The 27921-nt window shown below is 36.5% G+C and overlaps 1 protein-coding gene across 1 annotated transcript in view; it reads right to left on the bottom strand.

Annotated features, from left to right (window-relative positions):
* LOC145686235 (translocation protein SEC63 homolog) overlaps positions 1 to 23930 on the bottom strand; it is a 72470-nt gene extending 48540 nt beyond the window's left edge. Inside the window, exons 1-4 of the mRNA XM_081759319.1 lie at positions 23693 to 23930; positions 13001 to 13103; positions 12315 to 12429; positions 2056 to 2161 (exon numbers count right to left, since the gene is read on the bottom strand). Of these exons, the coding sequence (XP_081615445.1) occupies positions 2056 to 2161; positions 12315 to 12429; positions 13001 to 13103; positions 23693 to 23816 (448 nt within the window). The 5' untranslated portion in view covers positions 23817 to 23930. The remainder of the gene's footprint in view (positions 1 to 2055; positions 2162 to 12314; positions 12430 to 13000; positions 13104 to 23692) is intronic.
* Positions 23931 to 27921: the final 3991 nt, after the last annotated feature.

Here is a 27921-nt window from a genome sequence, read left to right as displayed (position 1 = left end):
TTGGCCGACTTCCTTTCTTATTGTTTTTAAATCGTTATTATTACTAATTACCAGCAGTGACGGTTTTGCGAAGGTTAGGGGGGCGGTCTTTTGGAGTGAAGCCTGTTCCCCAAAGTTACGGAATGTCTGCAACAAACGAAATATCTATTAGTTATGCCTTTACTCATAAACTTTAAGCTCCCGTCAAATAAAAATTACGAATGTTTAGAAAAACTAAACATTAGTAAGAAAAACCCTTCCCAAAATACTTTTCTAAATCCGCCACTGATTCTCAGTATAAAATGATCCGGAAGATTATTGCTAAACATATAAATGAAAGGAAATATTAGTTATGCCTGTACTCATAAACTTTAAGCTCCCGTCAAATAAAATTAGGACTTTTTAGAAAACGAAACAATCAGAGAAACCCCTCCTAAAGTACTTTTCTAAATCCGCTACTGATTATTTGTATAAATTGGTATTCAAGGTTGTGTCTGGAAAATACTTGCTAAATCCCTGCACAGCTACAATATAAGAGAAATGTGGAAGTACGGTTTGACGGATATATTGAAAACGTACGCTTTGACGAATATATAGAAAAACGTAAGTTTAACTTTTGTGCTAGAAGCTAGAGTACTAAGCTCTTAGAAATGAAACATAGTATGTCTTATTTTCAAATAAAACAAACCAAAACAAGTTTTACTCGATCAACGGACATTTTTTTATCAATTATATACATATTATGATGTTTCAGCTATGTTATCAAGTACATAAAACCTCATCGTACTTCAAGTTCCAGTTCATCTTTTCATGTCAAAAACGGAAAAAAATATATATCTGAATGTACCAATTCCAATGAAGATAGCGACCCTGCCATCTTGGATCGAAGTCGAATGTTTCAAAATGGAAGGAACTCATGTGATACTTCGAGACGAAAACTGTCTCAATGAATTTATTGACCTAACTTGTGATTTTAAAATTATTTACAGCAATCTTATATTATTTCCAATAAGACTCGGCTTCACTAAGAAGCAAATATTTGTCAATGGCTAAATATTCGATTGCCTAGATCTTGAACAGATCATTAAACTAAACATCTGCTTTGAGTTCGACAAAAGGAAAACACAATGAATACACAGGGTCCTTTGGAGATGGTTATTCTTCTATTAGTAACTCTTAAATTACACCATTTATTCACTATAACCGACCTAAAGATTACCATCGTGGCAAGAAATGTCTTAAAATATAGGATTCATCATACATTCTTTGATGGAGTACATTTCCGCTTTCGAAATAAATGTGTATCCTGCGATTTTTGACTCACTGGAATTGTACTTCTGAATTTTATACCTCAAAATACATCTTTGAAATTTTAGATCAGTATTTCAAGTTTGATAAACAGTAAAATTAATTACAGCTCCACAACTTACAATGAACCAGGATTAAGCAAAGAAGCTCAAAAGTTTTCAGGTTCAAAAGGGAATGGCAGATTCATAGTCTAAACTAAAATTTTTCAGAATATTTTACGCACATAAACCCCCCTTTTTAAATTCAAAAATTCTACGTCCAGTCATGTACAATAAAACTTCTACGTCCAGTCATGTACTTCTGTAAGTTTGCTATTTCGTATCTTGAACTTGGCTGCATACTACCACGTTTATTCCTGCATTTCAAATGTCAAATCAGCTGTATATCTTCGAGTCATAAACAAGCGTATTGTTTTTACTTATTTTGTAGTAATCTGCTATAATAATAATAATAATAATAATAATAATAATAATAATAATAATAATAATAATAATAATAATAATATGTAATATATGAATTATGAGGAAATGTTATGAAGTGAATAAGCTCGTGATGAGAGAAAAACCTTAATATATAAATAAACTATTTTTCATGTTTTCAAGTTCTACAGCATTTGAGATAACTTTTACAACATAACAGTACTGAAATATTAATTAGTTACTTTAACATATAATACACATATCAGTTGTAGATAGACACAGAGAAATTATTCGTATTTTCTATCTGTGCTGAATTAACTTTGCTGAAAGATCTATACAAATAACTTACCTTTCGTAAGCTTCATGAAGGCTTTTTCGTTGCCTGTCTCCTTATCGGGATGAAGAATGAGTGAAAGTTTTCTATATGCTTTTTTAATATCAGCTTGCGATGAGCCCTTCGGAAAAACAAATGAATAAAAGTTACATCATCACATAAATAATATAAAATCAGACGTAACAAACCAAGTTTAATGTGAATCTTTCATAAACAAACTAAGTGTAATATGTCAAATAATGCCCGTAGCATTCGACATCACGGTACTTTGTATGTGAATTACCTCATCCGCCTCACTTTCGTTATTTTATAGTTCTAGGACCCTCCAAAAATAGGATTGTATTTCGATGTTTGTGATACTGTAACCTTAGTTTGCAACACTACATAACAAGTGGGCTATTGTAAGTTTTCATTTTTAATACAGATTTAAAATGATTTATAGATGTAATGCCCTGACGTAATGCCATTTGAAAAAATATAACTTTACGTTGGCCTGACAACACTATTAATCTCGTGGTATCACAGAGATGTCAAATACTGTTCCCTGTCGACATCAGCATTTCAACGTTTTGTATTCATTAGTTTAAAAGTTACAAGAGCGTACCAACCAAGATAAATTATCCACCCTGAATTTGATTATTTTACATTTTTTTTCCCTCATCATTTATTTTGCCTGACAAACAACAATTATGTACAGTCAGACCAAGTACATCGTTCTACCACTTAGTTATACAAACTTAATGAATTATTTAAATTTTCAGATTCATTCCAAATGAAGCTTTCATTTATTAATTTTAAATGTTGGGTGTCGATGCATCCTTTCACAAATATAAAGTTGAAAAGCCATGAATGAATTCCATTCAACCAGCTACAGTAACGATATTTATTCAGATTAGTTGCGAGCAAAATTATCTATTTTGATGAATCGATTAATACATAAATGAACGAAAGCGATCGGGACAAATGATTTGATCAAATGGATTATTTACATTCCTATGTTTTGCTTTGGTATGGATGACTTCGATCATACAAATTGCTTGGACCATCGAATATCGTATGAATGCAAGTATTCGTTCGAAGTCTTAGCAGTGTTACTTCTGAAACACATGAATCTCTTCTAAGAACTTACAAATCAACTGTTTTTATGTAGGAATGAAATTAAACACCACAACTTATACAATTTATATTTTCGGAAGTGGAACCATTTATGACTGCAAACACAGCATTTGAAATATTCAGATAACTAACTAACTTTAATGCCTATGGAACCCGGAGGTTCAATGCCGCGTTCACAAAAGCTCTCCACTGACTTCTATCCTTAGCTAATTGAATCCAGTTTCTACTTTGTATTCCTATCTCTGCGAGATCCATCTTAATATTGTCCTCCCATCTGCGCCTAGGTCTTCCTAATGGTCGTTTTCCGATTGGTCTTCCATCAAGACTTTGAAAGCGTTCCTACTTTCTTCCATTCTAGCTATATGACCTGCTCACCTAAGCCTCCTAGACTTGACGACCCTAACAATGTTGGGTAAACCCAGGGACGGCGCGAAGGGGGGTCGAGCCGTGCCACCGTCCAGGACGGCAAGTTTAGAAAAGAAAATAATACTACTGTATCAAAATATAATGCATCTAATATCCCCACATGGAAATAAAATTGCGTTCAACTGAAAATGTAACTGAACTTAATGGTAATTTTCTGAAACTAGTGGAACTATGTAAAGTTTGACAGTATCATGGCCGATCACATTAAAATAACCATGGGAGGACAAAATAAGTACGACAATTACTTAAGAAAATATATCCAAAATGAAATAATTCAAATTCTTAGTGAATAAATAAAAAGAAAAATATTGTCTTTGTTGAGAGCTGCAAAATATTTTAGTACAATACCAGACTGTAAGCCATGTATTTTTGTTACAGAGGAAATTACCATAATCTTTCATTTTGTACAAATTACATATAGTAATGGAGAATGCCTTTTAAAATTTTCGAATACTTTCTTGGTTTCGTACCGGTAACAGACACCACTGGTCTAGGACTGACAGAAGTAATAATTAAACAGCTAAAGGAAATGAATATTCCTATCGAAGACATGAGGGACCAAGAATATGACAATGGTTTCAATATAAAAGACAAACACTCACGTATTCAAAACCGAATTTTAGAAATAAATTCCTGAGCCTTTTATGTTTCTTGCAGTAGTCAATCTCTAAACCTCGTCGTTAACGATGCAGCCACATCATCTCAGTACGCAGTTTCATTTTTTGTATAGTTAAAGAAGGTTTTTTTTTTTTTTAAGTTAAAAATTTGGGCTATACTGAAGGAACATATTAGCAATAAGCACCACAAGGTGGGGAGAGCCGAATTGATGCTCTGACTCCATGTAGATATATAGGGGAGGTTTATGATACCTCACTTCAAATAAATAACGACAAGAGAACAAATAGAATGGTCGCCCACGATGTTCTGTGTATAGCAAACCACCTGAGTGACTTAACTTTCCTTTGTTCACTCGTTATCTGGTATGACTTTTTACTCCACATAAACATACGAGGACGGGTCAAAAATTATCTACACTTTTGTCATAACTTTTCTTACATTGCGCACTTTGTCTTCTGTCCTCGCATATTTTATTGTTATACTGTTGTGGTAATGCTGTGAAAGTGTGATTTTAATCCCTCCATTTTTCTTCCTTCTGTTGCAGATATATCATGCCTGCTTTATTAGAAGTTTGCACCAAAAAGGAACAACGAACACTGATCCAATTCCTCTGGTTGGAGGGTATCAAAGGGTCAGACATTCATCACAGAATATCATTGCAATATGGGAGAACTGCACTATCACGTAAAACTGTGTTTTTGTGGTTCGAGAAGTTTAAAAGTGGTCGAACAAGTGTAACGCATGAAGAGGGAGCAGGACGGTCATCAACCTCCACTACAGATGACAACATTCAGCAAGCTCGAAAGATGGTTCTGGCGAATAGACGAATCACTATCAATGAGGTAGCACCTGCTTTGAACATCAGTCATGGCTCTGCCCATCAAATCATCCACGACGAGCTCGGTTTACATAAAGTCTGTGCACGGGGGGTACCAAGAAAGCTTACTACAGAACACAAACTCACTCATGTTAGGGTGTGTCAACGCTTACTCACTCGCTTCAACAACGAAGGTGATGCATTTTTAAGTAGAATAGTCACTGGCGATGAAACATGAGTTCATCACTTTGAGCCAGAATCAAAGCGCCAGAGTATGCAGTGGAAACACCCTGGATCTCCGACGAAGAAAAAAATTCAAGACTGAGCCATCTGCAGGAAAGGTTATGTTAACTGTGTTTTGGGACTCACAGGGGCTCATAATGGCAGAGTACATGGAAAAGGGAAAGAAGTGCGAGTTATAGTGAAACGTTGGAAAAGAACCTGAAGCCGGCAATTCGCAACAAACGCCGACGTTTGTTGTCAAAGAGTTTTGTTGTTGCATGACAATGCATGGCCACACACGGCTCATCACACTATTGAAACCATCAAGCTGAAATTTGAGTTATTGAAACACTCTCCCTACAGCCCAGACCTAGGTCCATCTAACTCACTTATTTGGGCCACTCAAGGACGCTTTGTGTGGTCGCCGATTTGCCTCAGATTTAGACGTGCAAAATGCAATGCAAAAGTGGCTTCATGACCAACCGAAAACCTTTTATTTGGAAGGAATGCGTAAGCTCGTTGACCGTTGGGCCAAGTGAATTGATGAGGAGGAATGAGGGGGTAGAAAAATGATGTGCATAGTATAACCATAGCTTCATGTAAATAAACTGTAGAATGAAAAGTGTAGATAATTTTTGACTTGCCCTCGTAGTAAGCAAAAGTCTCCAAGCATTGATTTTCATGTTTTGGATGCAGTCGGGTTTCTTGAAAATATATCTGAGTGCTTTGAGAGGAGCAGAAGTGATGCAAAGTTCCAATCTTACTTAGTTGATGCGATAGATTGGCATCAGCATTAGATATGGATGATTCATGGATAGGTAATACAGTGCATGCTCGAAGTCGAAAGAAGAAAAGACAGTTTCAGTACGAGGCAGAGGATGAAGCTATTGAAGATCCACAAATAAGATACAAGATAGATTTTTATTACAAAGTTCTAGACGTGATTGTGTTAGTTTTAAGAGAAAGGTTTGAGCAACTTAAACATCACAGCTAGTATTTCTATTTTCTTTACGATATAAGTAACCTTAAAGACATGCCACCTGAAATTTTGTCTGAAAAGTGTACTAAACTTGCCACCATTTTAACACACGAAGAATCGAAAGATATTAACCCACTGATTTGGAAGACGAGCTGGAAATGTTATTCTCTATAATTAAGCCTAAATGTTCAATAAAAGAGACTTTAATTAAGGAATATGACTTTGCTCCCAATGTCAGTGTTGCACTTAGGATTTTGTTAATCTTACCGGTAACAGTGGCAAGTGGAGAAATAAATTTTTCCAAACTTATGCTTATTAAAAACTATCTACATTCTTCCATGTCTGAAACACGGTTGAGTGATCTAGCGATGATATCAATAGAACACAAATTCATCGAAACATTGGATTACGCGAATGTGATAAAGGAATTTGCTCAATTCAAAGCAAGAAAAGTTTTTCTTCTTTTCTTTTCAGTTAAGGTATGTTAGATTTATATATCTCTCTTGTGTTTTAGTACATTATAACGCTTAGGCCAATCACTTAGTTTTCTCGTAATACCTGATTCACTGCATTATCTTTATGCTCCATACTCTATTGGAAACACCGCTTGATATAAAATAAGCTTAAAAATTAAAATTCTTAGTCGTGACTAAATCATATATTTTTAATTTTATTTTCTGTATGCACTGCTGTATATCACAGATATACAGCTAAAGCGAGCATACTGAATATTGCCTCATGTATGGAGTCGTTTAAATATTACTTAAGCATTAGGGAGAGGCAGTTCATTTTTTTTTTTTTTTTTTAATTACTTTTCCACTTCATACATGTTTTTAAATGAGGTATCTTAGTTTTCCGTGACCCTTGAACGCCTTCTGTCAAAATAAGGTTTGCGGATTAAAGGGGCGGCATGTGAAAGTACTGCCGCCCTGGGTACTGCTAGCGCCGGCCCTGGGTAAACCGTATAAATTATGTAGTTCCTCGTTATGAAGTTTCCGCCATTGCTCGTTCCTCTTGGGTCCGAATATTCGTCTCAGGATCCTGTTCTCAAATACTTTCAGTCTATGTTCTTCCCTCAGATTAAGCGACCATGTTTCGCAACCATACAAAACAACAGCATGATTATCGTTTTATATGTTTTAAGCTTCAAATTCTTCGACAGAATTCGCAACAACAAGAGATTTTGAACCGAATAGTAACACGAATTCCCTGCTTTTAGTCGACATTTAACTTCTTCGTGAATATGATTTTCGTCTAATATTGATCCTAAATATTTGAAAGTACCTACTTCATCAAAAGTATTATTTAATATTTTAACGCACCCACAGTTTGCCGTATTACGGTCCCGACGCACTTCTATGTATTTATTTACTTCTAAACCCATGTCCCTGCAAGCGTTTAATAAGATCTCTGCATTTCTTTCCATGTGTTCTTATCATCTCCTATTAAATTTACATCATCAGCATATGCCATAACCTGGTGAATACCGTTCAACTCTAAGCCCTGGCTGTTATCTTTGATTTTTCCTTATGGCGTATTCCAGAACAAAGTTAAATAATAATGGCGACAACGCATCTCCTTGTTTCACGCCATTTTCGACATGAAAGCTCGTGGACAAAAATTTTCCTACCCGGACTTTACTTTGAGATTCATTTAAACATATAATTAGCTTTCTCGGTATTCCAAGTTCTGTAAGAACGTTGTATAATGTTTCTCTCCTAACCGAGTCGTACGCCTTTCTAAAATCAATAAATAATTGATGTACCGGGGTATTGTATTCCCACTTTTTTTCGAGTATTTGGCGAATGATAATTATTTGGTCGATAGTTGATCGATTTCGTCTAAATCCGCACTGATAATTCTCAATAATTTCATCTGCGTATGGGGTCAATCTTACTAACAGAATATTTGAAAGGATTTTATAGGATGTTGACAGAAGAGAAATGCTTCGATAATTATTACAGTCAGTTTTGTCGCCTTTCTTGTGAATTGGAACAATGATTGATTCTTTCCACTCTTGTGGCAATTCTTCCTTGTTCCAGATAAGGAGAATGAGTTTGTGTATCTTGTTCCACAATTTTTCGCCTCCAGCTAAAATTAACTCAGCCGGAATTTCATCTACACCCGGAGATTTGTGTTTCTTTAATTTCTTTATAGCGGTTTCTACTTCTATTCCGTTGGGTTCTGGAATATACGGTTCTGCGGTGTGTATCTCCTTTTCTCCACGCACATTAGTTTTTGGTTGCGTGTTCAGCAAACCGTCAAAGAAATCTTTCCATCTATTTAAGAGGCTATCCGTATCAGTGAGAATTGTTCCGTCAGATTTCTTTAATATATAAGCACGAGGTTGACAGCCTTTCTTAAATTCGCTGATCCCCTTATACAAGTCCCGAATATTGTTATTTTTACTATTATCTTCGAGTTCCTTAATTTTAGCTTTCAAAAAATCGCGTTTCTTTGTTCTAAAAGTTTTGGAAGTTTCCCGCCTGATATCTGCGAAATTTTACCTGTTTTCTCTTCTCTGCTAGTTTAATGCATTCCTGGTCGAACCATGGTTTGTTCCTACGTGTTTCCGCGTATCCCATTTTAATACTATCTCTAATTTCAATCCAAGTATCCTCAACACTAGTGCACTCCGAGTCTTCTAAAACCGAGAATCTATTCGAAACTTCAATCTGGTATTCCTCTCTTACCTGGCTCTCTTCTAATTTCTTTAAATTAAATCTCTCTGTTTTCGGACATTAAGTATTACCTTTATTGAACGATAATCTCTCTCGTATTATCAGTACTACCAGGTAGTGATCAGTGTCACAATCAGCCCCTCTAAACGACCGGACATCAATTATGCTAGATTGCCTTCTTCTATCTACTAAAACGTGATCAATTTGATTATGTGTTTTTCCGTCTGGTGATGTCCAAGTGTATTTATGAACATCGCGATGTGGGAATTTTGTATTCTTCACAATTAGGTTTTTGGATGTTGCAAAGTTCACGAGTCTAACATCGTTGTCACTACTTTTCTTATGCAGACTTTCGTTCCCTATAGTCGGTTTGAAAATATCCTCTCGTCCTACCTTAGCATTGAAATCCCCTAATAGAATTTTCATATGGTATCGCGGAAGTTGGTCAAATATCCGTTCCACTTCTTCGTAAAAACTGTCTTTTATATCGTCATCCTTATCTTCAGTTGGGGCATGTACATTTAAAACAATAATATCACACCACCGTCCCTTAAGAGTAATAAAAGAAAGTCTGTCAGTAAAAGATTCAACCCGTTTAACCCATTAGCGCCGTGCGTGATCATATGATCACAGCGGTTAGTACTTATCAAAACAAGTCTTGTGTAACTTGCTGTCAGCTTTTTTCTTTAAATGATACGCGTTGCCTACTAGGGGAAAGTTCTGGAAACACTATTCAAACAAAACAAGTTCCATATTGCGGCTTCAATACAATCTGGAGGCACAGTTATCGGCAATGCACCAAAAATAGAATAAAAACGGCATTGTCCTCACACCAGGTATTAAAAGATATTCTTATATTTTATTCTTTCAAATTATTTTGTGCTTGGTTATATTTTAGAGATGTCAAAGGTTGTAACAGATTACATTTCACTCATCTGAAAATATTTTGGGGCATGCTTGTTCAAGTTTTTCAACAGTGTGATCGTATGAACACGCAAGGCGTTTAAGTAGATTTTTCTATCTTACGTACGTATGTACGTAAAAATGTCCAGTAAACTTTTGAAGATAAATTAATTTAGAAAAGTGTGTACATGCTTTCATTCCACTTGTTTTATTCTTTCCGCTTCATTATTATTATTATTATTATTATTATTATTATTATTATTATTATAAAACTTTTGCTACTACAGTTGCTGTTTTCGCTTTCATTAGGGAGATCTTTTACTTCAACAAATCCTTGATATTTTGGAATCGAATGATATATGGAAGACATAAAAGTCATACATCCTGAACCCCCGAAACCTAACATCTTTTCGGATGAAGATTCAGGAGAAAACGATTGCAATTATTCAGGAGGAAGATTCAGGATAATCGATAACCTTACAGGGCGCCAATTTACCAATCACGCTGAAGTTGTTTTCACAGATAATACTCAACTTGGTGAAGATGGTGTGACAAGAATGTGGTCACAACAGCGCCTATATGTCACAGGCTCAGCCTGTTTCTAATGTTGAACGATATTCTCAGAGTGGAAAGAAGAAAACACGTGTAACTCGTCTATATTTATTAGGAGAATACAAGAAGCACATGCAAGATACTGATCAAATAGACAAGATTGGAAACAAATCGCATTGGAATCAGGTCCAAATAGTGGTGATGGGCACTTTTCTTATGGATGATTGATGTACGGGTGCGAAATACATGGCTTCTGTTAAGCAAAAACATGATACACATCTGAGACTTGTAATTTCTAACATACTGGCAGAAATATAAAGCTATTCCATTAGGTGCAGGGCTTCCAGCTATTTATAAGTTCAGCAGTGAACAATACCGTGTAAGTGGTTACGTTCATCTTGGTGGGAGAGACCACTTGGAGGTTCGCTCTAATCGTAAACGATGTGCATGTACCCTGTGTTCAAGCAGTTCTTTCGAAATGTCTCAAATGTAATGAGGGCTTGCACGTACACTGACATTTTTCTTTAAATTCTATAAAGTCCATGTACGCCCGAAGGTGGGGCAGGGTGGGGCCCTGCCCCTCCTGGCTCATTCAAATATATACGTAATATAGCAAACCCCTTATATTAAATACCGGAGGTAATATAGCGATCATGGTATATCCCCCATTGGATTTTTTTCTGGCTCCCTGATAAAGTTCCATTGATAATGGGCTTCATAACCTACAAGTCCATAATCCCAATACCGTGCTTATTTTGTCTTCCAGGTTGTAACAGTTTCTAAAACAATACATGCTTTTTTCTTTTACATATCTGTGAATAATTCAACAGGGCATTCATATACTCATGCTATCCGAAAGTGCTTACTTAAACGCCTAGCGTGTTCATATGATCACGGGGTATCCCAACGAAACCGCTTACGTCACGCTCAAAATTTCTCATGCATGGTCTTCACACCTAAATAAGCAAACATTACCAATTTCACCAAAATTCAAAACAAAAAATAATTCCGGCGTTAATGGGTTAATTGCTGGTAATATTCGTTTGTGAACGAAAAACCCTGTTCCTAACTGGTGATTTTTATTTCCTTCCCCGTAAAAGAACGTAAAATTTCCGGAATTCACAGATCCATTTCCTTCCCACCTAACTTCCTGAACTCCTACTAGGTCCATCCTGTATTTCTCTAACTCACTCGTTACAGATTTTAACGCGCCTGCCCTATAAAGACTTCTAATATTCCATGTTCCAAATCTCATGTCCATTTTCTTTTGCTGGGGTCGTGCCAAGTTATCAGTCCTTGTCCGAGGCTTTTGTGAATATGTCTGAACAAGTGCTTTTTTTTTTACAGGATGAGGTTGTTAGCCTTACCCAAACCCCCAAGCTGGAGGACCACTCCTAGTCGTCTGTCCGCGACTGCTTATTCAGTATATTCGCAGCTAACCTCTATATCTAGAGGCCTTCTCGATCCGCAACCTGAGGACGCGCCATGCCGTGGTGACAGGAACCCACGTTACACGGAAATATTCAGATAAATCAACTGAAATGTCATACTTTTAGATTTGTAAGTGTTCCATGTTAAAATAAATACTAGGCATTTACGTGATTTAATAAATTAATCCATTACAATAGTTATCATTTTAGTTGGCAGTAAGTAGCGTTAGATCAATTTCCACATTAAAAAAACGTCATTCAATGAAGAAAAAAGGACTCAGAGAAAGTGAATTAGTATAATATACAAAGCAACAATAACAAAATCAATCTTTGTACGCCCTTCAAACTTAGCTACAGGCATTTCAAATTATTACAACTACTTCACATGCTGCGCTCATTAATGATACAGCACATGCTCAAGTTCCCAAATTTTCGAATTCTCAACGATTTGATACCGTATTTTACAAAAAATAATGTACTAAAAAATGTTTTAATTTAATAATAATAAATAAAAAGAGATTTCTACTTACCAACGGGACTCCAAGAATTTCGTAAGGATCGAAATTTGCATATTCATAATCAAATTGTGACACTTTATACGCCAGAAGCGCTAACAACACCCATCCAGATATTAGCGCTAATTTTCTGTAAATATAAAGAGAAATACAGTTTATTTTCTTTTTTTCAAAAAAACACACTTTTGCACTGTTAATCAAAAAGTAAGAAAAAAACTATTTACTTCAATGCCAATACGACTTTGTTTCTTAGAACGGTAGTTAGTTGAAACATACATAATTTTAAAACCTGTGTGAAAGAAAGTCACAACAAATTTCTTGTTCAGTTGTGTCAAAAATAACAGAAAAATACCCTGTAAACACAATCTACGCACTGAATGAGCACGTAAACCAAAGAAAATAAATTTAAAGGAGATATGATAACTCGTGCCATGTGCTGGAGCTATGAAAGTTTTTCAAACAACGCACTGAAAGAAAATAATATATACACTTGGGAACTTCACTGTTCTTAAAATTATTTTAATTGACATTTCTTGTTTTTTTTCAATGACCTTCCCACTGAAACCCATAAAATACTTTAGTATGAGTTAACGAAAAATTATTTTATATCTTTTTTTTATACATTTTACTTAAAACAGTAGTTATAAAGTTAAAATTCATCAGTTGAAGTACGAGTGTACTTCTAAAAACAGTGCACTTACATTAAGAATTGTTTAGTGCCCTTCCATGGTTCACTCATTTGAAGAACCAGTTTCTTCTGTTGACATTTATCACAATGACATTCTTTCTCTTTCTTTTCAGGATCTAAAATATAAGATGTTATCAATTATTCCACAGACAAAGAAATAATAATAATAACAACACATACAGTAATTAATGAAAGCACGATTTGTCTTCGGCGCAGAACTCTTCAATTCTGATTCAGTAGAAGCAATATTATTGCAATTCCAAAATTGATTAGAAACCTTGAAGTCCGAACAAACCAAATTAACAAAAGCAACAATAGAGAATGTTCAGTGTTTCAATGGTCTGTCATTCGTGTCCTGCTGCACTTGCTTGTGTTAAAAGAAGTATAATAACCCTTAGATTTTAGTATTCATATTATCATTTAAGAAGTCGTATGGTTTTCTATAGTCGGATGGTAAGTTTTTCCTGCCATTCTTGCAGTTATTATTTTGATTAGTGCCTCTTTCTCGCGTCGTTTGAATGGCTCTAAAACACAAGGAACGGACACGAACCTGTCATCCGGACATCCGAATCAAACCTAGTCCATTCGATAAACATAGCAAAGATATGTTGATACACAAAAAATTATGTGCCATGGACAACGGAATAAGTCCCTGGGACCCATTAATCCTGTTAGAATAAAGAAAATCATGGACTCACAGTGAAATAGCTATTGCATCAACACTGTTCATTGGAAAGTCATGGTATATACTTCATTCTCATTAGCATGAAACAAGCTTTTCAGAGGTGGTATGTATTGGGGCCCATAACATACTTGAACAGGAAAAATTGGGAACATTCCTCCAGAAATCCCTCCCATCAACTTTGGCACCCTCTGGAGTGGCCCGGGGTAAAAACACACAATCCAAATGTGTCTCGGAAAATACTATAGGGGATAAGAAATGAGTGTTCCAAGTTTTGTATTGATAGACAGGATAGGTATGATGAGGGGAAAGCGCGTATTGGTATACAAGATTTTCCCTCATATCTATTCCGTTTATCAATACAAAACTTGGTGCAGTCATTTCTTATCCCCTATAGTATTTTTTGAGATACACTTGGATCGTGTGCTTTTACCCGGGGCCACTCCAGAGGGAGCATAAGTTGATGGGAAGGATTTCTGGAAGGAATTTTCCCGACATTCTCTTAATAATCTCTGCTCAAGTACGTTACGGCCCAAATACATAGCACCTCTGGAAAGCTTGTTTCATGCTGAAGAGAATGAACTGTAAACCATGACTTTCCAATGGACAGTGTTGATGCAATAGCTATTTCACTGCGAGTTTACAATTTTCTTTACACTAACAGGGTTAATGGGCCCCAGGGACTTACTCCTTTGTCAATGGCACATACTTTTTGTGTATCAACATATCTTTGTTATGTTTATCGAATGGACTAGGTTTGATTCGGATGTCCGGATGACAGGTTCATGTCCGTTCCTTGTGTGTTTTAGAGCCATTCAAACGACGCGAGAAAGAGACACTAATCAAAATAATAACTGCAAGAATGGCAGGAAAAACTACCATCCGACTATAGAAAACCATACGACTGCTTAAATGATCATATGAATACTAAAATCTAAGGGTTATTATACTTCTTTTAACACAAGCAAGTGCAGCAGGACACGAATGACAGACCATTGAAACACTGAACATTTTCTATTGTTGCTTTTGTTAATTTGGTTTGTTCGGACTTCAAGGTTTCTAATCAATTTTGGAATTGCAATAATATTGCTTCTACTGAATCAGAATTGAAGAGTTCTGCTCCGAAGACAAATCTTCATGTCCGTTCCTTGTCAGTATTGATATATTGAATGCCCCGAAAATGCATTACATTAACTTTATTTAATCGATTTGCGCTACATTCCTCACAGTTTTACTAAGAATGCTTTGGTCTCCTGTAATCGCATACCTCGTGATAAAGCCTAATTACTTTTCATTTGGTTAATATTAAGTTCGTGATTTTACTAAGCTTCAATCATGATTTGTATTTTATACGTTGCGATTAGTTGGTGAGTTGTGGTTCTCTGTGTGATGGCGCTAAAGTATATGAATAAGTAAATGTCACCTGTCACTGGTGATGGTAAGAGCACTTTTCTTTGTTTTTGACAGTTGTTTACAATACTGCATTTTAATCTTTAGTGTACAGTGTGTCCGAGAAGTCCCCGTACTTCTAGGTTTGAGTATCACTCAGAACAATGTCAGTGTAATTTTATTTGTGGTACTAGAAACGCAGCGTTTATGGTCAACACTAGTCTGGTATCCCTGCATTCACAGGACACGCAGAGCATTTCATTTGTGAAACCATGTCTGATGGGAGTGGTTGCAGTGTTATGCAGTTGAGGTATAGATAGTGGTATGTAATGGGGTGCATCGATGACCAAGAAGCCCGGCCATTACAAGACCTGAAAACTCACTGTGGAGAATAATCAGCTATATGTCTCTCATTGTAGATACATGACAGATGAAGAAATGAAAGTGTGGAGGAAACCTTTCCAACAATAAGTCCTCAGATGCTCCGAAACACGTAAGACGAATACATCTGCGTATACGGCACGATGGAGCTCACACAGATCCACTGGATACATAGTTGGTATATGTAAGTATTAGAGTTGCAGGATTTTTCAGAGAAAGAAAGATTTTACGATGAAGAAAACGGAGATATGAGATACTCATAATTTACATATAACAAATACACATCTACATTTCATATAGTAACGTAAAATAATTTCAACTGGAAAGAGGGCAAGGTTCATTTAAAACAGCACATAGAATAGAGTCAAAGGGATCAATTTTAAAGATGGTTCCAGCTCGACTATTTCCAAAGTTAATGATATTTGGTGGGAAAGTTGTGTCTGTGGTGGTTATGTGCGAAATTTCTGTTCAACATCTGCTATGGTTGCATGTATATTACCTTTTCAAAGAGAAGCCACTAACCTTAGCTCCGTGTGCAAAGGTGCTATGTTTGCTCAGTGTCTTTTGCACACTTGGATAACTTTTGACGCTAATTCATGATTCAGACTATGTTACTAATTAGCCATTTAAGCATAGCTTGGTATAGATACAACTCTTCAAAGTTGGCAAGAAAGTATTTGTGCAATTAAGGGACCTCAGATTGTGACCGCACCAATTTAACTAAAACCTGGAAGCATGATTCCAACTTTTTATGTGCTTAAATTCAGTTGCAACTCTTCAGCTAGATCTGAAGATAGGCACTTGCAAAGTTGGTCAAAATTTCTTATATATATATATATATATCTTTGGGGAGGTAACATCTCAGCTGTACTCTCTCCAATTTTGTCTTTCGGCTGAAAACAGCATGCTTCAAGCTTTAGAAACTGTATCATTTAATTTTAGAACTCAGTCACCTCTCAAAAGATTTGGGAAGTCATCATTGAAAAAATGTTGTAGAACATTCTATAATATTCCAGAAGGGCCATTCTAAAAGAATATGTTCCTCTTGTGGTTTAAGACTACAATAAAAATATGTTCTAAAACAATTAAGAAAATTTTAAATGTTAGAATGTAGGCCTACTCGTACGTTCGTAAACCAAATTGAAAACAAATGCTGATGTTATGATTTTAGAAAACTGGCTGTGCTACTACCCGCATTCGTTAAGCTATTATAGTGATCTAACAATAAGTTGTTTGCTTATGATAACGCTGTAGATAATACACTTGCAACTACAACTTATTATTTATTTATTGTTGCAGAAAATGAATCAAAAGACATTTGCACTCTGCTGTTTTGGAAACGCAGATGGCACTGTCTGTCATAAACCATCAACATCTTATTCTGGTAAAAGTCAGATAATGCCAGTGAAAGGAATGTTATCAATGTACCAGGAGCTTTTACAACGCAGGTCTGGGTTTGAATTTACTAAATACACCGAATTTGTCCGTATCATAATACTCTGCTGCTTACCAAATTTCAATTCCTACAAAAGACCTGCTGCAACCTATTTGGAAAGTAAAACTAGTCAAAAAAGATTCAACTAATCATTATTTTAACAACTGTTAGGGTAAAGCTACTGACTGACAAAATTTTCAAGCCAGCGGGAGGACACATTAATTCAGTTCAGTTATCAACAAGAAAAGAGAGCAGTTCACCATATTTCTGGTAAAACAATATCTGTAAGATTTTGTGACAATCTTGTTGATTGATTCAGGGCTCACAGTGGTCTGGTCTCTTGTAAATAGCTGAAAAGTGACCAAAAGCACACGAAAAAGTGACCAAAAAATGACAAAAGCACACGAAACACTGACCAAAATCTCATCATGCACCTTTTTATCTTTGTCAATTTCTCCATCACTCTCTTTGTTGTTTTGTTTCATCTTTTCTTCTTTACTACTTCTTTTTGAGCTTCCTCCTTTCTTAGGTTTTCTAAGTATGCGTTGTAGTTACGGTAAGCTGACTTAACAGATGTAAGAAGCTCCTGAGTAAGTGGAACCAGTTCTGGCCTATTTCCGAATTTCTTCATCCCAGACATTATATTTAACTTAGCATTGAGAGTTCTCAAAGCCATGAAATATTCAAATTCATTATCTACTCGTAAGAACATACAAGAAGCATAACACAAGACGAACATGATGAATACACAAACACACACACACACAACGTTGAGCGGAGCGTTAACTATTACGAAAGAAAACTAAAAGACTATCATGATAGAAGAAAGAATAGACACAGAAGGGTTCTCAACTTCACCTTCAGCATCCACCAACCATGCACTGTGCTTTAGAAAGAATAAAAGCTGAAATGAGAATAAAGCTGACTGTTTCACATGTGGCGGCAAGTACTGAAGCTTTCCGAGGAGTAATGAGTAACAAGTTTCTGCCTCTTTTCCATTTATTTTTATATTTTTCTTAGAAAACTGCCAATGCAAAACATAAATCACACGAAAAAGTCACTTTACCTCCCAAAAAAGCAACTTTTAGTGACCAACTTGTAAAAAATTAATTTTTACAGGGTGTGATTGAAAAGTACCGGAACTTTTCCCGCCGCGCGGCTCCCTGCCGTTCGAAAAATGTGAGGGGGAAAATGTGCGCGGGACCTTCCTCTTTCAAGCGGAACTTGGCCCAGTGCGCTGCGAGCAGCGGTTGAGAAAGCATCGCTGTCCGCGCGAACGTCGTTTTGGTCGTCGGTCACGTTTTTTGAGCGCCGAAAATGGAGTCAAAGACTGACCAACGCTACGCCATCAAGTTTTGTGTCAAACTAAAAAAGACGTTCACCGAGACCCAGGACCTGCTCAAGGAAGCCTTTGGGGAAGATGTGATGTCCCATACTCGGATCTTTGAGTGGCACAAGCCCTTCAGAGAAGGCCGGGAGGACGCCGATGACGAACCACGCTCTGGGAGGCCGTCGACGTCGAAAACCGATGAAAACGTCGACCGAGTTCGCGAATACCTGAACCTGGACCGTCGGACAACCCTCCGGGAGATCAGCGAAGAACTTAATTTGACATACTATGCAGTGCAAAAAAATGTGAGTGAAGAATTGAACATGCGGAAGGTGTGCGCCAAACTGGTCCCCAAGGTGTTGACCGAGCAAAAAGAACTGCGAGTGAAAATGAGCCGTGAAGTGCTGGATTGTGTGGAAGAGTTATTAGACAGTGTGATCAATGGTGATGAAACATGGTGCTACGAGTACGACCCCTCAATCTTGGGCGTCGTCAATCTTTGACTCCATTTTCGGCGCTCAAAAAACGTGACCGACGACCAAAACGACGTTCGCGCGGACAGCGATGCTTTCTCAACCGCTGCTCGCAGCGCACTGGGCCAAGTTCCGCTTGAAAGAGGAAGGTCCCGCGCACATTTTCCCCCACCCCTCACATTTTTCGAACGCCAGGGAGCCGCGCGGCGGGAAAAGTTCCGGTACTTTTCAATCACACCCTGTAATTAAAAAAAGTGACTCGCTATGAGCCCTGTTGGTTGAGTTGTAGGGTGTTTCGTGGAAAGGACTGAATCTGAAATGTCTTATGACTGGGGCTCACAGAAGAGTGGTGTGCTGACTATTTGCATATCTATAAAAGATATAGCTGTAAGAGTAGTGAAAAAACAGACTTTCTGCTGAGATTAGGAATGAGTGCTCATTTCAAGACTGTGTTGCAAATTCATGATGTTTCCAAATGTTTAGGGACTTTCTGTGCCCTAAATGCTTTGACAGAATATTAAAAATGACAATAACCAAACAAGAAGTGTCCCATGGTGTGGATGATTTTCTATTTGCAGGAGAACTACATTCCCCCAATCAATCAGCTATAAAGGTTGGTGTTAGTCTTGTTAAAAAACCATTGGTTAATGAAGTAAAGTTGTAAGCTGTATGCATCACGAAAGCACTGCGGGTACTGCAACTGTGGGTGACTGCACCAAATCAAAACTAACCAGTCTTCAAAGTAGAATTCCACCTTGAGAAGAAAATGAAGCAGAAGTAGTTTGTGCAACTTGGCGGGAATTTATATCAAACATCTATCTGGCTGTTGATTCGCGTGAATCCTACAATGAAACGATCCAAGTTCTAACAATTGTCCCACTGGCTATTTCAAAGACTGTACAAATTTTACACCACATTTTATTTGCAACAAAATACATGATGGACAAAACAAGAAATGCGAGGTCTGCAAAAGGAGTGTTAGGAAAGCCGGATCTCTATTATGGTCATCCTATGAACGTAGGACATGCTCAAATTTTAAATTAATATTATCTGGAAGATAAATGGAGGTATTCTCGCCAGAATGCCAACACAAACGATACTATTACTGTAACAGTTGCAGTAGAAAAAGTTATTGAAGTGCAAAGATATATGACCCGCGGTATCAAAGAAACTTTCGCCATATATAAGAAGAAGCATTCAATATTCCACATTGGAAGATAAATTTTATGCACTACTACATCAGTGGATGGTTCCAGACTCAACTAGAGATATCTCTTTATGTGTATTGTGTAGATTTTGAACGTCGCCTCGTACCTTTGAAGAACTTCCTTGAAGGCGTGACATATGACACCTTGGTTGGAAGTGTGAAGCTGAGAGCCTTGTTTGTTTCAGTCATGCCCTGGGAGAAGAACTCGTTTTACAGACGTTTGGTCTGGAAAACATAGCTGATGACTCTTCTAAGGTTAAACATCCAACATGGAAGAAAAATAAACTCATTATGAAAACTGTTTCCATTGATACCTTTATTGAAGAAATGCAAAGACAAGGCAGTACCATACCAACATCTGAAGAAACTGCAACAACAGCTTATTGCAAAAGTGAAGAGACTCGTCGGGGCTGTGTTTAGTGCTTAATTGTGATCTTGCAGAGAAATGGTATGTGATTTTGCAAGAAGTACAAGGGTATCACTAGAGTAATGACAGATTCAATTTTCATGAGTCATAAATTTACAAAGAAAATCACAAGTGTTGCAGTTATAAGTAATGACACAGGATGGAATCATGCCTCCAAGAATTGATTGGATTGGTACATTTACAACGTAATTATGGTGTGTTCAATGTGAGATCTCTTAACTGTGCAAAGACTTTCTTGCCAACTTGCAAGAGTTGTACCTATAGTGAGGTATGTCAGGGCACGATGGCTCAGTGGTGAAACGCTTACCTCTAATGCGTGGGGTCCCTGGTGAGATCCCCGGCCAAGTAAGTTTGTGGTGGACATTGTGTGCGTTTTCTCGGGTACTCCCGTTTCCTCCCACACTCTCATTCCACCAATTTTTCCATCATCACTCACTTGTATCGATCATCCATCTCCCTTAGCCTAAAGAGCATGGACGTAAAATTGAAAGATATACTGAGGTATGCTTGAATTATTAATTAATGCCATATCTGAAGCAGCGTCAAAAGTTATCCAAGTTTGCAAAAGACCAGGTCTTTATGTTTACTAACGCTGGGCAAACTTAACACCTTCACATGCGGAGCGAAGATGAGGGGGCTCCCTTTGTATGGCCATATACAACAACCAAAGCAGATATTCATCTGAAATTTTGCACTCTCTTGACCAGTTTCACATTTTCACTCGGTCACAGAGGAGTTCAACAATTCTACCTACAGGACTGCACGACAACGCCCGTTACACCTGGACAACATGGTGTATTTTAAGCAACATCTAAGACATTGAATTAGATATATGGCAAATGGAGGGAAAAATTAATTCCTACTCCCCCAACACCGTATTATATACTCTAAATATACGATTCACGGTCCGGTCGTACAATTTTCAATAGGAGTTCCATTATGTTCGCACACATAGAAGATATGGTACGGGAAAAATAGATTACTTCTTCTATTTATCATATAATACGCATTTGTTTCTTTGAACGTATGTCGCCCAACGCTAACGCGCCAGCTCTTACTGACTCTCTCCTTGTGACGTTACCCCAGCTTCGCCCTCCTTGCACTGTAAGTTGAAATGCTGATAGTTGAATTCGTTTGCAAAAACATGAATCCTTAAAGAGGATTTCAACCAATTATAAGAAAACAAGGTGCTGTCGCAGTTTGAGTAAACATAAATTTGGAAAATTTACAGAAGAATGTGTTATGTTATGTTGGAAGACTAATGTACAAGTACTCAAAATATTTTAGAAATTTACATGTTCAAAAATAGTACTAATCTTCACATTTCAGCACTTAGCTGTATAGTGTTTTGAAAACAGCTTACGGAACTATTCATTGTGATGTGTCTCAAGTTGGTCACTGAACTAGGAATTAAATTCTATCAACAATACTGTGTGTGGATCGATCAAAAAACCTTGACGCCAGATAGTAACTTAAATCATGTACCCATATCCCCGCAATAACTCGTAATAAATTAAATACAGAAGGGGACAAACAGAAGCAACCAATATGAATAAAATGTTACAATTATCGTGCTGGTCAAATTTAGGCACACCACATTCTGCAAAATTTACAGGTATCGGTACAATTCAATACTCTGCAATGTTTATAAGGAACGAATTTCTTTAGGCAGCACAATAAAATAGTAAGTAATACAGCAGTAAATATAATTTTATGTTTAGAAGTGTTACGTTATTAGTGTAAAATCATTACAAAAAGCTTTACCACGGTTAAATAAGTGCCTATGGAAGGTAACTGTATTAGATACAATTTCTCACTAGCGGAGTATTTCTGCACACCATACGAAAGCTGTACTCTATATTACGTTTAACATGAGCAACATTACTATTGGAAAACCATTAGAACAGGTACAAAAACTTGTTATCACTGTTAAAACGGATACGTTTTTACCTTTGCTTACGCCTATACACACCGCCACTGACACGCCCGATCCCTTCGCACGCACCCCGCGCGCGCCCATCATCATTGACCCCACATGGCGTGGTTAGATGGCATTTGTGTTTTTCAGTGGCTGGTAACAGTTTCGAGATGGGGACCAACATTAGTAAAAAGGATGATTTACATAAGTTAGTTGATATTCTTGTTTCGATGTTGAATTACTCAAGAAAACATCGTAGGGGGCCTGTACAAACCGTAAAGGTAAGTGGAAGTGGGAAAAGAAAGTAAACTATTTGTAACGCCTCATTACGTGTGGACAAGAGTGCACTTTACGCAGAACTAGTGAATTTCATCATGTTGTTGACATGACGCAAGGTAGGAACAAGTAGGGTAGACCGTAGCCACCGTTATAACGGTGGCTACGGGTAGACTCGGGTTAACTTAATGTTAGGGAAGTTTGGACCCATTTTACTAAAATTAATAGAGTGTAATTGCACGTATTGCCATTTATTATATCGGTTCCTACGGATATTCTGCAGAGAGTGCACTCTTACCAACGGAGGCATCGGGCATATGGAACCATAAAACAACCAAATCTTAGGAGAATATCGCAAAAAAAGTAGGTGAAAAAGCTGAGCCCCCATCGGGAACAATATCTATTGAACCAAGTATTGTATGTGTACCTATTTAGTGAAGCGGAAAAACACAAGAGTGCAAATTGGGCAGAAAGAGACGACGGAAGTATTATTACCAGTACTTTAGAAACTCAAACATGAAAATGTAATTATGTCATAATTTGATAGAACCAACCTTAAGCTCTAACCTAACCTAAAAATGTAAGAAATTGTACAGATTTGATAGAACCGTCTGCTAAAGTAATGCATTTTATTTATATAAACATTTGAGTCGGATGGCATTTACTTTTAATTAAAAGGATCACACAGGGGCTTGCCTCTACCCTATAAAATTTGTATGGGGACTCGGCCACATCTAGCTCCTCTGAATTAACTACAGCACTAAAATTACTAAAAAAGATTAGTGCAGCGTTTCGCAACGCACATATACAAACATGAGCAAAATGTTTCTCTCTTTCAAATCATTTTCTTAAAGCCAACTCTACTCAGAAAAATATTAATTTATAGGAAAGAAGCTTCCTCATTATTACAGCTGGAAATTCGAATTTATACGAGTCATCACCTCATATAGGATGTTGATACATCCACTATAATATGAACACGTAGCCGAAATGCCGCTGCTTATGTGACCTTCTAAAGTACCGTTATGATTTTGAGCTTGATGATCATGGTGACATATATTCATGGTTTTTACCAAACTGCTACAGAAAGTTACAGAAGATAAAATGTAAGTACTAAAAGTAAAATTAGCTTGAATTATACAAATAAAAACAGAAACGGTTTTATATTCAGCACAAAATATACTTACCTTCTTTTTCCTTTCTCGGCCACCAATAGTAAGTTCCTGGAATTAATAACAGTGCGAGAAATGATAGAAGGAAATAAAAGAATGTTCCGCCACTTTCATCGTATTGGAATTTTTGTCCTCCCATTTTTATCTCAGATTATATATCCACAAATCAAGTCCGTACACATACCCTATACAGAAGTCTACGGGTTCGACGTGTTTGCTTAAATTCTCTGACAGTGCAACAGAGTAGGAAACTTTTCACGTTTATAGTAATGCAGTTTAAATTTTCTGACAGTGGAACAGGGTAGGATTTTTTTTTACACCTATAGTAGCCTTGTTGTGCTTAAAACGACGAAAAACTTATTCTAGCCTATAGCACTGCTTTGCAATTTCTATGAAGGCTGCTACGGAATAATGCATAAGGTCTTTTGGTGGGGATCGTGAAAAAAGTGCGGGAAAATGATTTATTCAAAACGCAAAATTTGCGTCAGTAACGTAACAGATGATACGCAATAGAATATCGCAAACTAAACCGCAAATGTTGCATTTAGGTAATCCGCTACGCAATGAGGCCCATAGTATGTTCATACTGAACAACATGTAACGACAAAATAGGCTCTTTATATACAAGTGTGCAGGCCTCTAATTTTAAATAGCCTCTAATAATTACTTTCGGAACTAGTTCCAATCAATAGCACTGAATTGTATCGTGGGGAACAAAGGTCCTTTGGTAACTCTATGAAACCAAATGCAGAGTATGAAAATTAAATCTGTCATCTGTTATTTGGTGTAGAGAAGAAACAATATTGTGAACCAAAGATTTAAGAACAATTCAAGGTATTAATATAAACTATGCCAGCCAAAGATTAAGAGCATTATAAAAGAAATACGAAAGAAGTTTTCAAAGAAAAAGAACGTAGAAATTTGTAAGTGCAGCAAAGAAACCTAACTTAAACACACTAAAGACGAATCGTTTAGCACGTAGCAATCGTGGTTCATTAGTCAAGCAGGCGTTGACCATTAATCTGAAGGTCCTCGGATCGGAACAACGGTGTATATATATCAACGATGACACATGTTTTGTTATCTTAAGATAGTTGAATATTTGGATGTTTCAATATTTCAATTATCAAATCTTCAGTAATAATAATAATAATAATAATAATAATAATAATAGTAATAATAATAATGATATTAAAAAGTTTAAAGTAGCCCTAAAATTAGGCAAGATGTACAGAAAAGTCGGAATTTCGGAGAAGGGGTCCAGACTTCTAGGACCCACCTCTGTGAACGTCTCTGCAACTACCCAACTATTTAACGAAAATGTTCCACTGAAGTGTCATGTAGAAAGTATTCTACTGTACGTTTTAAGGAAAAGTAACTGTAATAAAAATATCTGAATATCACTGAAAAGTGTCATATAATCAGTGGCGTATTTACGATTTTGTTTCGGGAGGGGCTTTGCTAACTTTCGGGAGAGGGCTTTGCCTGGAAATGTGAAAATTCTGCAAGATATTTCATTTACTTTACTATACTGAGCATCGCCGGCGCGAAGGGGGGTCGAGCCGTGCCACCGCCCGGGGCGGCAAGTCTGATGGGCGGCAAAATTTGAAAAAAGAAAAGAATACAGGGGCGGCAAAATTTGAGAAAGAAAACAATAAAAGGGCGGCATGTGAAAGAACCGCCCAGGGCGGCAAAACTTCTAGCGCCGGCCCTGATACTGAGTAAGATTTCGAGGGAGGCTTAAGCCCGGAAGCCACCCCCTAAATACGCCACTGCATATAATGAACTAATTTTTAGGATATGCAGAAAGAATTATAAAAGCTTTACTACAAAAATACCTACAAAAACACCTCATAATTCGATGAGCTTCGAAATACAAAGTAACAAAATAGCATATAAGATTCTGTGTATAGAGCAATTGTTAAATAAAGAATGGACATAAACTATTTCGAGAATCGAGATAAAGCGAAACATTATTATGATACTTCTCGTCTCGTCTCGATTCTCATCTTCAAAGCGAGACGATACTTTGAGTTAGCCTGGTCCCGTCTCGAACCTAAAATGTTAATTCTCGTCTCGATTTTGTTTTATTTTAGAAACGAGATGAAATTCATCTTCTCGTGGGCAACACTAAATAAGAGATCAATATTCTTTCCAAATGTAACATTTCTGCTTGTAATGGTATGACCTGCGCGATGACGAGCTCCTAACTTTCTCACGACATAATAATAATAATAATAATAATAATAATAATAATAATAATAATAATAATAATAATAATAATAATAATAATAATAATAATAATAATAATAGGATTTAGACTTCTGGGCTTTCGACATCTATGACCATTTAGCCCGTCATGTGTGAGGGATGACGTCCCTCGGCGAGACAATATCCGAGGAAAGGGAAGGAAGGAAGCGGCCTGGGACCTGTAAGTTAGGTACTAATTCGGCATTTGCCTGGTGTGAATGAGGAAAACCTCATTCATGATGGCTTGCCTGAAAAAGCTGTTACACTTTTTCAATCGAGTGTCTCCACCGGAAATTGAACCTGGGACTGCTTGCACCGGAGGCAAGACCGTTAGTGACTACGCTAAGCGGTACCACAATAATAATAATAATAATAATAATAATAATAATCAGTGGCGTATTTAGGGGGGTGGCTTCCGAGCTTAAGCCCCCCCCCCCCCGAAATCTTACTTATTATAGTAAAGTAAATGAAATATCTTGCAAAATTTTCACATTTCCAGGCAAAGCCCTTCCCGAAAGTTAGCAAAGCCACTCCCGAAACAAAATCGTAAATACGCCACTGATAATAATAATAATATTACTGAAGATTTGATAATTTAAATATTGAAACATCAAAATATTCAAATATCTTATATTAATAATAATATGTGTATCATCGCCTATCAGTGGTCACCAAAATGTCTATAGTAAGAAAAAATATATATTTACACCGTGTTCCGATTCAATAACCTCACGCCTTGACTACTGTACCACGATCACTATGTGCTAAGTAATTCGTTTTGCCTTCACTTACAGATTTCTACGTTCTTTTTCTTTGCTTCAAAACTTCTTTCGTATTTCTTTTATGATGCTGTAAGTCATAGTTTATGTAAATATTAATAACTTGAGTTGTTCTTGAACCTTTGGTTCACAATTTTGTTTCTTCACACCAATCTACAGATATGACAGATTTAATTTTGGTTTCAAAGCAATCGCCATTAACTGGTAAAGCACTTTCGTCCCCCACTATACCATTGAAATTTTCTTTTGTACTATCACGTGGATACATAACATAGGAAATAAAGTGGCGATGCTGGCTTGCCAGTCACATCAAAATCACCACAATTTAAAATTATTCAAAAATAATTCAAACTGATTTTAGCTGAGCTACTACTTGCTGGACAGTTCTTTATATTATACTGCAGATAACGTATATATATATATATATATATATATATATATATATATATATATATATATATATATATATATATATATATATATATATATATATATATATATACAGTGGAGTCTCGTTAATTCGAACTTGGATAATTCGAAATATTGGATAATTCGAACAGAAGTCCATTCCCCTTGAAAACTGTATTGAAAACAATAGTAAAAAATCGTGGATAAATCGAACTTTTGAACCTATGTTTTGGATAATTCGAAGTAAACACAGTTGAAATTTTTTAATGTTGGACAGATGTAAATAGAGAAATACAGTTTTAACGTGTTTTCAGTTATCTAGATGCGGGCATAGGGAAGAGTAATACAAAAGATAAATAGAAAATCTATGTAATGATAAAGATAAAGGTGAGTTGGGAAGAAGTAAAGATAGAGAACGTGTGCCAATCTCATCTTGTTTCAGAATTGCTTGAAGATTTAAGATGAATTGTTGATAAAGTCAACCAAATGTTATTAATATCGTATTCCATGCAATACATGAAATTCAAGGTTTATTGACCGTACAAAAACAATCAAATTTAAGCAAATGAGGTTTACTTTTTAAAAGCGAGAACAAAATACAGTATTCAAATTGTTACTGGTGTTTAATTGTTTGGACTATTCAATGTATGTTGTAGTGTTGTACGTAAATATACTTTCCACTGTACACGTATTTTGAATTATGTGGAGTCAATGTCGTTTGTTAGTTTTCGGTATTCGATCACGCAAATAATAAGCTGCTTTAAAGGTAAAGTCTACACCATATGAATATGGTTTTGTTGCACTTTG

The sequence above is a fragment of the Thermobia domestica genome, chromosome 5, assembly GCF_964235325.1.
Source record: "Thermobia domestica chromosome 5, izTheDome1.hap1.1, whole genome shotgun sequence".
Lineage (NCBI taxonomy): Eukaryota > Metazoa > Arthropoda > Insecta > Zygentoma > Lepismatidae > Thermobia > Thermobia domestica.
Note: the sequence above shows the minus strand (reverse complement) of the source record. Positions and strands in the feature narration are given on the sequence as shown.